At 52.7% G+C, this 12686-nt stretch overlaps 1 protein-coding gene across 1 annotated transcript; it reads right to left on the bottom strand.

Moving 5' to 3' along the window:
• Window positions 1–816: 816 nt before the first annotated feature.
• On the bottom strand, window positions 817–11687 carry LOC144730266 (importin subunit alpha-1-like). The gene is made up of 11 exons (XM_078610938.1): window positions 11538–11687; window positions 10375–10524; window positions 8586–8741; window positions 8151–8239; window positions 6510–6778; window positions 6292–6386; window positions 5877–6140; window positions 4260–4493; window positions 3539–3721; window positions 2718–2864; window positions 817–1769 (listed from the first exon to the last, which is right to left on the bottom strand). Exons 2-11 carry the CDS (start codon window positions 10438–10440, stop codon window positions 1671–1673), a joined length of 1602 nt encoding a protein of 533 aa, XP_078467064.1. The 5' UTR covers window positions 10441–10524; window positions 11538–11687; the 3' UTR covers window positions 817–1670.
• Between the last annotated feature and the right edge of the window lie 999 nt (window positions 11688–12686).

Here is a 12686-nt window from a genome sequence, read left to right as displayed (position 1 = left end):
TTACCTGAAGTTCTCCCCCCCCCCCTTTGATCGCGATAAGTCCCGTTCTGTTTTCCTACCTCAGAAGTGGCAGCTCTTTACAAGTCATTAACATCTCAGAGTACGTAAAGTGCTCTTTAAAATCTTCTTGGTTCTTTCGGTAAAGTTACGTAGAATGGAAATAATAAAATTAAAAACATAATACAAGTTTAAGCAATTGCCCACAGAACAATAAAACAGGAGGGGGGTTGGAACATGGTCACAAATATTAACAGAGTACTGTGGGGCCGTCTAAATGACGTCACGCGATTTTGGACGATTTGACCCCTCCTCGTCACAAAAAGGTCAGACCCCCCCACCCCCCAAATAAAACATGCTTCAAATCGCTTTAAACTATTGTCATTGTAGTGCGTATTTAATGTGGCGCTGTACTCTAATGTTGTAGGAGAAAATTAAATAGACTTTTTAATAAATCTTAAGTAGAACGTGTTGTCTATATTTATTTAAAGTTGTGCCTTTTGATGTGACGTCACATTTCTCAACCCCCCTCCCTCGTCACACATCTCATCCCCCCCAGTGCGTGACGTCCTTTATGGATGACCCCTGTAAAGGGTTTCCCTCACTTGCCGCGCAGTAGATGCATTCCAAATAGGGCACAAATGGGGAAACCGCACGAGACGGCCAACTCGCACAGCTCTTTGACCATACTTCACCACACTGGTCACTGCAGGTTGGGGAGTGGGACACCAAGGCAGAGTTGATTGGGGAAAGACATTCACATTATAGGTCAAAATCTGACCACCACTTACATAAATAAAAACCATTGTAAATGTAACCTTCAAGTAGCAATCTTTATTTGTCATTAACAGTAAAACTTCAGGATACATAAAACAGTCAATAAAGATTTGTTATAATTTAAACTTAAATAAGTGCTCGGGATTTCAAAGCTGTTGTTTAACACCGCTGCATTAGCGCAGACAGCTTTGTGTTTTACGTGCATTGAGCGATTATAACCACCACAAGCTCCAAAACGTACCAGTTTCGATGAAAAACCCCACTTAGATGCGGTGAGACTCGCACAGAAAAGGACAGTGTGAAAAAGCACCTCGTCAACCATTAGAGAGTTGAGACTTGTCAGGCTGGAAACATTACCCAGAATACATGGAACATGCAACTGAAACGCCGATTTAAAGACATGCGATGATCACCAAGACTCCCACACCGAGCTCTTGCGAGCAGAGTAGCACCACGGACCCAGATGAACTAGTTTCCCCCCGTTGGTACCACCAGGGAGATGGCAAGACCGGAGTTACACTAACGTCTTTAAAAAGCCAATAAAAAAGTCAATATGTAAACGACCTTATTTATGAAGACATCACAACCCAGGTATTAGCCATAAACAGAAACGTGTAGCCCCCAAAATTGTGCTGTGGTCCATGGACTAGGGAGGAACGGAATTTGATAGCGTGCCATATTTTCCAGCGGAGGTGATGTTCAACCTCTCACTCCGTTGCACAAACAGAAAGACACCCCCACCCCTATATTCCCACTACCTCTTGGCACTGAACACGCAAGTGTAGAGAGAGATGACTTGCCGGCAGCATTCAAACCTCTGTTTCGCACTTCCAAGTCACGCGACGGGAGGTGCATAGTTCCCGCTATCTCCGCCGTCCCTCCTCCCTGTTGGCAGCTCAGAAGCCGAGGCCGCGGCCGTGTTCGTCACTGGGCTGAGTGAACATGTACACGTTCCCAGCCACCGTGGGCCTCACCAGCTCTTTCCCATCCTCCTCCTCCAGGGTACGGGGAAGAAAGCACAACGGTAGCAAGATGTTAACGACCTCTGCTGGCATACAGGAGGGGCCATGGGTTCCAATGGCAACTCTAGATTTGAAGCTTTTGTGACTGCAAGGATTCATATTATTAGAGTTTTTTCGGTAAAGTCACGTAGGTAAAATTTTTTTAAAATTAAAATTAATAAAAGTAAAATAAAAATTTTTATAAAAAATCACGACGTTTCGGAGGCAACACAAGCTTCCGTCTTCAGGTGGAACAGTCACAGCACGATTGCTGTTTCAAGTAAGAGAAATTCCAAGAAAACAGTCCTTGCATATATATACTGGTTGAGGGTGGGAGGAGCCAAGGCAGGACATTATTATTGCGAGGTTCGGTGCGGCTGAACCACGCTGCTAGGAATGAGCCTTTGTTGTGTAGACTGGTTGAAATGGGAGGTTCCAAGAGTTGTTAAGGTGCAGCTGATGTAAAGGTGCGGTTGCTGTGAATGGGCCCGAGCCTTTGGTATGTAGATGACACAATATCAACCTTTATGCCTGCTGTATATTTGTAGTCCAGTAGTTTCACTCCATAGTCGCGTGGATTTCTGAATCCTCCTGGGTTTGAACAGAGTATTTTGCTACTGCTATACATTCACAGAAGCCACTTCGTCGAGCTATCATTTGTGGCTAGGTCGCTTCTGAAAATGCTATTAGCTCAGGAGGGTTTTACCTGGTAAAATAGCTAGAAGTGGACTATTAATAATTCGTTCGCGCGGGCCATTTATAAAGCAATCTGTGCTACTGCGGTTGAGTCCCGAAGGTTTGAGATGATTTATGCTCCAGCCCACCCCGACTTGCAGCTTGCTAGTGCCAAAAAGTACTGTCGCCCCCCACCCCCCCCTTGGCACAACCGCTCCTATCGATTGCGCCGAGCAGGGCGACACTGGAGGGCAGGGGAGTACTCACGGTGCTGAAGTATTTGTCAAGGAGCGCGAGCGCAGTCTTGTAAATGGTCTCGTTCTCGTGCATCTGGAGCATCTCCAGGTTCTCCAGCCCCTCGCCCTCCTCCACCATGAGCGTCATGTTCTCCACCTCGCCGATCTTCTCCGCGGCCTTCGCACCCCACAGCGAACGAGGGTCCCGGTTTGTAAAGCGGCTCTGTTGCGGTCAACTCGTGTCGTCAAATTGTACCCACTGGGTGGTCGCATTGAGAAGCATCCACCTCGCAACTCGAAAGTTTAGTTGAACGGCTTTGCGGGCAAGCAGGTTTTTAAAGTCTGTACACCAAGTTGTTGTTTCACGAACCTGAAGCTCGGCAGCACGTCAGACGGCATGCCAAAATAAAATGCGCAATAACAGATCGGAGTGTGCAGCTGGATGTAATGGAGGATAGGAGAATGTGTATGTTGAACGTCTTGCTTCGTACGTAGCCAACCGTGCTAAAAATCAGGAGGTGTGGGGGGAAAGACAAACCGCACAAGTCCCGAAAGGAATTCAATCCAGATTTAAAAGTACATAGCTCCCAGTCGCTTCAATATTGGAAGAGCGTTCCAGACGGCCACGATAGCGCATCTGAAAGCACCGGGCGATGTGCTGACCCCATCTGTAAGAGGACAGAGCCGAAATCCACCGCGACCAAAGTTGGCACAGTGGTTTTAATGAGAATGAGAGAGCACGGCGTGGCGATGGGAGCGTGCGAGTGGACCGAACCGACAAACGGGGCCACCCCGGTGGGGAGGGGGGGGGGGCAGCCGTGGCGGCGATGACGACACGCGGTCAAAACCCACCAGGAAGAGGTTTCCCAGCGCGTTGAGCGCCACCTGCACGTTCCTGCTGTCCTTGGAGCAGAAGAGGTTCAGGATGGGCTTGAGCACGCCCTCCTGCACGAGGTACACGATCTGCTCCACGGAGCCGCCGTTCGTGAAGTTCGTCACGGCCCAGATGGCCTCGCGCTGACACTTGAAGTCGCCCTGTGGAGGGAATGGATGGACACGGCCACCCCACCCTCACACAAAGGCAATGGACAAAGATCCCCCCTCCACCCATACAGCCTGCCACAAGTCCTGTTATAGGTGCACCTATGACGGCTGGCACGGCACACCAGGGGATTGGGGGGGCAGCACCACGCCTGGCCGCCTGTGTTTCCCCAATGGCGTTGTTCTTACATACCGCACCAGGTACTCATTTGAGGCCGAGTCGACTTAGGGGAGGCAGCCCAGGACCGGTTCAGATAATCGTCATCTGGTGTTGGCCGTGGAGCAGTCATCTTAACTAGGGGTACCGGGTTCAGTGCAGCTTGCCAACCACTATAATACCCAGCGGCTCCCCACTACACGACAGCCAATGATATCCACCATTCGCCACTACGCGATGGCGACGTCACCACGGTGCCTGTGCCAGGTGTACCGAGGCCATCACATGAAGGGTCAAAGGGCTCGCCAACAGGTCACGGGACAGACCCAGGTAGACTGACCAAGTTGACCGTCCCAAACCCCTACACGCACCCACCTTGTCCAGGACGTGAATGAGGTGGGGCACGAGTCCGGCGGCGATGATCTGCTCGATCTGGTCTATGGGGCCAGCCGCCACGTTGGACAGGGCCCACGTGGCCTCCTTCTGGATGTTGCTCTTGGGGTGGCGCAGCAGCATGGGGAACATGTCGAGCACGCCGGCCTTCAGCACCACCTGCGTCTGCTCGTCCGTGCCCGTCACCATGTTTCCGATCGCACGCAGGCATGGGGTCTAGTGGTGGTCGGGGAGAGGGCGGCAGCAGACAGGAAACTCGCGGTCATGTCCTTCCCCCCCTTGTACTTGAACCGATAGATGCGAGTGTTGTTGGAGACCTTACCCCGTGGTGGTGGACTGGATCGTTTGGGCAGCTGAAGGGCTCGCCAAACCTACGAGTGTAACAGCAGCAGGTCTGGTCGTCTGCTCGGGTCTTAAAAATGCAATAAGGCAACTCCCCCTGCAGTGTGACCATGGCAATTATTAAGCAGCACGACCAAATGGAAGGGTTTGGGGGGGGGGGGAGGTGCATCTCAGACGCAGCTCTGCAATACCCACTTACGCACGGCCTGTTCCGAAAAAAAACACGTTAGGGTGCCCACAATATGGATACAAATAATTAGATTTCACATTTTTAGAAAAAAACCGTTGCATCGTTCGAGCATAATCTAACGTCATTCACGGCCACGCAATGCAGCGTCACTCCTGCAGGGCGGAGGTGCTGTAGGTTGCAAGGGGAAGAGACCCCTGCAGATGTGTTACCTGCACACCTGCTGGAAGAAGGGCACTCAACCTTGCATCGTCTCAGGAAAAAATCGACAGCGAGAGAGAACAAAACCTGAAAACACCACGGCGGAGTTTAACAGCCACCCCCCTTGCCAGGTTCATGCAGGGGGCAGCTTAGGGAGCCACAGTCCAGGGCCTAGGAATTGAGAACCCACACTTGCACACAATTTGTACTTTCATACTGGATTTTACTTCCATTTAATTAGTGACTGGCTTACCTTTCCTATACTTTGCACTCCTATCAAGTTTTAGAATCGTTTGTCGTTGCAACTTGCCGACGCTACCCCTACCGGACAGGTGAAAACATTCTATAGCTCATCGGATTCCAATTCTGGAGGGCATCACATGCAGCTTTACAAAAACATTTGCGCTGCAGCACTGGAGCGCCGATAAATGTCATTGTAAAAATGTGGTCAAAAGCCAGAGCAAATTGCTGTCCACCACCACATCAGACATCAGTCCGTTCACACCATCCACCAGCCAGTTCCCCCACCACCAAACCGGCCATCTGCACCACCACCGCTCAACTGCCATTCGCCTCCAAGTGGCGGTGACATCACCACGGCACCTGTGCATGAAGCCAGATGCACTGGAGGCCACGTTAAGTGTTGAAGGTTCGTTACTGACAGGAGGGTCACGGGACCGACCCAAGTGCCATGGGTTAACCGACCGAGATGACTGGCAGATGCACCAGCCGTGCTCCCCTATTGTGGCAACTCGCCGAGTTTTATCCGCCCAGCGCCTCGTCGCGAGTGTCGCTCCGCCGCCCTCCGTTGCGAGGGCGACTGCCTCCCAACCGAGACCAACAGCGTCACCACCACCACCACCACTCACCACGACGGTCGGCATGTCGCAGCCCAGCAGTTGGACGAGGCGCGGCGTGACCCCTTGCGTTTGCACCAAGTGGATGCGCTCGTTGGTGCCGTCGGTGAGGTAGGAGAGGGCCCAGGCAGCGTCCGCCTGGACCTCGTGGTCGGCGTGGTGCAGCAGCCGCGCCATTGCGGGCAGCAGCATCAGCACCGTCGCTACGCTCGGCGCCGGGTTCTTGTTCCGACACAGGTTCGACAGAGTCCACGTCAGGTTGCGGAGCAGGCCCACCTGGGGTGGGAAGGCATAGAATGGCTCAAAGACGACGTGGGTTGCTTTGGAAACATTTTTACAATACATCCGTTATCCCAGTTTTATTATGCAGATTTTGTTCGTTCGATGGAGAGAAGACGATAGGGCCGAGCGGGGAAGGGCCACGCACGTGGAATTCGTTGATGTCGCGGTTCTCGAGCAGGGCGACCAACGGACCCACGGCGCCGCTGTTGACCACGAGGTCGCGGTGCTCCGCCCCATCACCTGCAGCAGCACCCAGGAGAGAGCGCGACAGAGCGAGAGAGAGAACGCTCCTTCAGCCTAGCAGTGGGGACAACTCTGCCACCACACCTGCACCACCACCCCATCCCGGCACCAACCACGCACCGGCGATGTTGCCCAGCGCCCAGACGGCCTGCTCGCTGATGTGCGCGTGCGGCGAGGTGACGAGACGCACAAGCGCCGGGACGGCCCCGGCCGCCACCACGATGGCCGTCTGCTCGCCGGTGCCAGAGGCGATGTTGGTGAGGGCCCACGCCGCCTCGAACTGCAGCGGCGGGCAGTCCTCGCGGTCCAGGCACGCCACGAAATCCGGCACCAGCCCTGCCGCGATTATGTCGTTCAAGGGTGGGTGCTTGTCACGGGATAGCATTTTCCTGCAAGGGGGGGGGGGGGGGGGGGGGGGGGGGGGGGGGGGGGGGGGGGGGGGGGGGGGAGTGCGCGTTAACCAACACGACAAGCTCAAAACAAACTAAATTAAGTGTGATGTGAAATGTCAAAGCGTCCTCAATTTTTTTTTTCAGCTTTACACACGAGGGACCTCGAGCACAAATTTACCACTGAACTCGCCACCACATTGGGACATTTAAAAAAGTGACGAGATGAGACACCATCTATAGCTGTTCATCTCAAGCCTAACATAAGACCGTGCAAAAGCAGTGGGGCACAGCAGCAGGTCGAGCCTGGACTTGAGACGAGGTCAAGAGGTCAAGAGCAGTGCCACCCCACGATCCTTGCAGACTTCACCAGGGAGAGAGCACAAGCCACGAATGGATGATTTTACACAATTGCTGGCCGACGAATGATGTAGAGTCGAACGCCTACGTTGCACGGTATGTATAAAAGATTGGATTATATTATTGTAATCTTTAAAAAAAGGACCGCAGGCCCACGAGACTGCTGGCACTTAGCCGGGCCTCCAACTAGGACAGGGGTCGGCAAGCTGCGGTTCTGGAGCCACGCGTGGCTCTTTAAAGGACTGCTCCGTGATGGTATTTTATCAAGGACCACCGTCACGTGTTCACCATGGCGCATTGCGGCTCTTGAAAATAGAGTTTGTCACCGAATTCGAACAAAAAAATTACCCTTTGTTATTGCAGACCCACGAACTAAAAAAGTGTTCTTAACCGATGGGCCTGCTAGCTGCCGTGCACACCCCCGCCGTGCACACCCCCACCCTGCCCCACCCCCCCCCCCCGACAAGACAAAATGTGAAGCAGACCCTCATCGTGCTGTCAAACCCCCCCCCCGCCTCCCCCCAATGGTTTCAAATGTGTGTCTGCACCTCACACGGACGAGGTCTCATCAGCGAAAGGATGCCCCCCTCCCCCTACCCCGGCTGCTAAAAATTCGTGAACACTGCACTAGGACCATGCTTCCACACTGGGTAGACAACCTCAAAAACGGGGGTTACAAAGCCCCCGCCACCCCATTATAGCCTAAACATTCTTGGGACAAGTCCTGGTAAGACAGCATCCAAGCGAGCTACGAGTTAACACTCGGGGAGGCACTCAACTGGCACCTTTGCCCCACCACACGCGGACCTGCAGACCCACCCACAGTAGCATAAACACAGCACTACTCGGAGAGCAGCGCCACAAATAACAGGGAACCAGCACCCAGATTCGAACCCGGCTCCTCCGCTACGCCGACCGAAAACCTCCCCCCTCACCGCTGCCATCCACCACCCCTGGCAGAGTCGTCACCCGCGTGTCCACCACCGCCACCCCCCCCCGCTCCCTTCCTCACCGCGCCGCCTGCGTCGCATACAGGAGTTGCTCAGAGTTGCCGCTCTTCACTCCGCATATGATGTCGGTGACGGTCATGACGTTGGGGAGCTTTTCTTGCGAGCCACGCAACAAATTAAAAAAAAAGTTGACGATTCACGGTTAGGCTTGTTAGAGCTTTGTGTTTTTTTGCAAGTTGACCAGGGTACACCACCGCAAGTGGGCTTCGTTTTTTTTGCAAACGCACCTGTACGTACCGCCAATTAGCACGGGTTGGCTAGGTACCATACGAAAGAAGTTCAACGCGCACACGTATGCGATTTTACTCCTCCACCCCCCTATCCCACCAGATGATTAACCCCAACAATAACCCCCAACCAGATCACAGGCAGACCCCCCCCCCTCGCTTAGCGCTCACACGCGCGCGGACACACACACACTCCAAAGCCACCCGTACACATCTGGTGTCCAAGACGGGCGAGTCGCGGTCGTCCAGGTGGTCGCCGGGCGCCTCCGTGAGCGAGGAGCCCAGGTTGCGACGCTTCATGTGGCCCTCCTCCTTCTTGTTCTTGCGAAGCTCCACGGTCACCTCCATCCGCTGCCGCCTCAGCTCCTGACCGGGGGGAGGCGAAGTGCATGGAGACAAAACCCGGACAAGGAAGACAAACCATTGCACGAGAAGAAAGCGCGGCTCGAGACGCGATGACCGTATTTACACGGCGTGGTTTTTTTTTGGGTCCGTCTCTAGGGAAGTACCGGGGGTATCTCGCCATGCAGAGTTCGGTTTCTCAAAAGTTGAGGATCAAAACTCTGGTAAGCGTTAAAAACAACAAGTGGCCAAGCCTCGCTCATCACCTCCCCATCCAGAGCAGCGCACACCGCATCAGACGACTTTCCCCAGCACCAGTTAACATCGTGTGTGCAGCGACGGATTAAGATAGTGCGGGGCCTGTGGCATCTGTTAGAAAGGGCCCCCAAATAAATAAGACTAAATAAATATAAACCACACGTTTAACTTGCATAGTAAAGTAATTGTATGTTCTCATTTGTCACACAGCCAGATAAGACAAATCGCTAACCTTAAACAGTCGTTCATAAAAGTTGAAGGCGGTATAGTACTATAGTAATAGAGCGAGTGCAGAATCACCGAATCGGAATTGATGGCTTTAAAGCACTTAGCGCGGGGCCCTTGAAAATGCGCGGCTCGTAGCTACTACACGTGTAGTAGCTACCTGCGCTACTCGTGACCGATCGTGTGGGGTTTGTTTTTCCATTATTTTGGTCAGCCGCTCGGCTATCGTAGCGGCAACGCCAACAACAATTGAGGTGCGCGAACGGGGACAAAGGTGAGGGGGGGTGGGGGGGGAGGGAGTTTTGTTCGTATCGGGTTAACGAGCGCAAGAATCCAAACCATGCGCTTAGATTATTTGGCAGTGCCTATACAATGTCCACGTGTGATGATAAAACAACTTCGATGGAGCCATCATGGGTTGTTGCTGGGTCGCCTGTGGAAAGGAAAATACAGCTCAGTGGGCTTCACCTGGCAAAATTCACCACGCCAAATTAGTTTTAGCAACGCCATCATCCACAGCCAGGGCCGGATTTCCAAACAGTGGGCACTGCCAACGGCCGATGAAAAAATAATTTGACCATGGTTTTTTTGTTTGTATGACAAAAATATGTTCTTGAATGTATATACTTGTATAGCAATGATAGGTAGTGTGTAAGCAAAAGCGGCAGTGTCAAATCAATCTTTCTTCCCCCCCCCCCCCCCCATGAAGGCGAGAAATTAACACCGGGAGATAAACCGAGATGTTTTAATTGCAAAAATAAGCAACACCTTCAAAGGGTGTTTTTCGCACAAATCGCATTCTCAAACGGGACAGTCTTGCAGGGGAAGAGGCGTTATTGCAGTCCCTACGGTTGATCGGAGAGAGTTTCTTTTTTGGTATCAGCTTTAGCGAGCGATTGCGGCTGTAGTGACATGGGGCAGTAGCAGCTGTCGAGAGAGTGAATCACAGAAGGCCGAACAAAGAAGAAATGCTTGGGCCTTTCGGTAAAGTCACGTGACTTTACCGAAAGAACCAAGAAGATGAATCCCTGCAGTCACGAAAGCTTTAAATCGAAGCCTTCGAGCAGGTCCTGCCTGCAGCTACACCCCCCCACCCTCACCAAGGCAGACTTCCACCACCTCCTCCTAACTTTGGAGCCACGAAGGCGAGCGGAGACCAGGACAGGAAACTCACGTTCATGTCCTTCCCCTTGTACTTGAACCGATGGATGCGCGTGTCGGCGACCTTTTCCCGGGGCATGGTGGTGGTGGTGGCGAGCTGGGTTTGTTTTTGAGTAGTCACAAGTCGCTTCAACCTGCTAGAGTAGCAAGCAGTCGGGTCCGTCTGCAATTGGGGGGGGGGGGGGGGGAAAGAGCTCAAAAAACGCAAACTCCTCACCTCCCGCCCGCAGTGTGACCACGCCAACAATTGAAACAGCGCCACCCAAGGGACGGGAAGGGGCGAGGGGTGAGGGGTGGGCGCGTCTCAGACGTAGCTCTGCAATACCCACTTCCGCGCGGCCCGTTTCGCCAAACGCTAAGAAAGTTCCCACAATGGGGATACGAATACAAAATTGGATTTCACACTTTTTTTTTTACATACACAAAGTTAACCTCATGTTCGACAGGTGTAACAGTAATTTCACGACCACCACGCGATGCAATTGTTACGATTCGACCCGCACCGTCTTTTCTTGCAACATTCCAAATATAGCGGCCACTAGCGGTTGGAGGAGTCGCCACCGCCCATTACACAACGTTTAGGAACTTGCAACAAAACCCCCCCCCCACGCAACGCTTCACATTACACGAGCTTAAACATCGAAAATTCTCTCAACGATTACTTGGCGCGAAACAACGCACAACCAGAGTTACCCTGGCCGCGTTTCGCCTCGAACGGAATTGCTCGGAATGAACGGACCCGAACCGTTCGATCCTCAGAAGCCAAAATCAGGTGTTGTACATGGACGGTGCATTGCAGACGCGTGACCGCCATGCACCACGCATGGTACAAGCGGCTACGGTGCTGTGCTGCAAAAGCCAGTGTTGTACTGTACTGTTCTTGACCGTCTACGGCTTCCCTTCCAAACTTCTTCAACCAAGCACAGACCAGCGAGACGTATGCTCATGCCGCCACCACCACCAACACGACCCACACAAAAGCATGCATCGCAAGGTGTGGAGGGAGGCACACATCCAGCAGTGGATTGACAACAGGGCTGTACATGCCCTCGTTCAGTGGAAAGTACTCGCAAAATCGTGAACGGCTTACTTACACACGACCAACACACACAGCACTCTCTCTCCCCCCTCCTTGTGCCAGGCTAGGTACACTTTGACAAGGGGCTATTAGCTTACCGGGCACGGGGGTTACGCCTACGTGAGTTGAACCAGCAATATGCCACGTGCTCCCCCGCACCCCGCCACGTGGGATTTAAATACCCCACTGCTCGCCCCCGATTGGCCGACACCTCGGCTCGGTGTACCGATCGGAGAGTCGGAGATTCTGGTTTTTCACACCTGGCCGCAATTTTGATGGAACTTGGAAAGAGGGGTGGGGGTGGAGGGGGGTGGGGGTGGAGGGGGGTGGAGGGGGGTGGAGGTGGGGGCGGGGGGAGGTCGAGGTGGGGGTGGGGGAACGTGGTTCGAAAATTAATCAGCGCACGTGGGTCATCAGACTCCAGCGTCTCGCGGTCGGTCTTGATTATTGTTGATTAGTACACGAACCGGAGCAGAAATTGCGAGCATCCCAAAGATGAGCGGGCCGCATCTTGCGTCGTGAGTGGTCGCGATGGATATTCCGCACCTCCGATTAGTCGGCTACGTACGGCGCGAAATAAGTTCAACACACACACACACATAAATACATTTGCACGGCTAATATGAGTTCAGTATTTGATAACCCCCTCCCACTAATTTCACACGGGAATCGCATAATTCACTACTAATAGCCACGGCAAAGCATTGCAATCGCTGAAACTATGTATGTAGAACTTCTTTCGCGCCGTACATAGCCAACCGTGCTAATCGGATGTGCTGTTGCCGCCTCGTGCAGCTGGTAGCCGAAATATCTGATCTGATCCAGGCTCATGGAATGCACCACCATCACCAATTGTCTTGCGCACCGTTGATATGCGAAATAAGTTGCGAGGCGCTGCACGCGCCTGATGATTGCAAAACAGGTGCCGCGTTTACACCATTGGAACCTCATTTGCCAGTAAAAAAAATATGATAATTGTTTTTTTACCCTTCTATCTGGCAACAAAACTGACACCTTTTTTTACAAGGAGTCATGTTTGCATTTTGGCGTCATCTGGTCCAACCCATGTGAGACTAGGCTCTAAGGAAAGCTGGCTCGGGTGTGGACCAATCAACTTCAAGGACAGTGCACATTATCAGAGTTATGTCTTTTGTTTGTATTATGACTGCAGGTATTGCGGTCTATGCAAACATGACTCCTTGTAAAAAGGTGTCAGTTTTGTTGCCAGATAGAAGGGTAAAAAACCA

This window comes from Lampetra planeri, chromosome 35 (genome assembly GCF_965212315.1).
Source record: "Lampetra planeri chromosome 35, kcLamPlan1.2.h2, whole genome shotgun sequence".
NCBI classification, from domain to species: Eukaryota; Metazoa; Chordata; class Hyperoartia; order Petromyzontiformes; family Petromyzontidae; genus Lampetra; species Lampetra planeri.
Note: the sequence above shows the minus strand (reverse complement) of the source record. Positions and strands in the feature narration are given on the sequence as shown.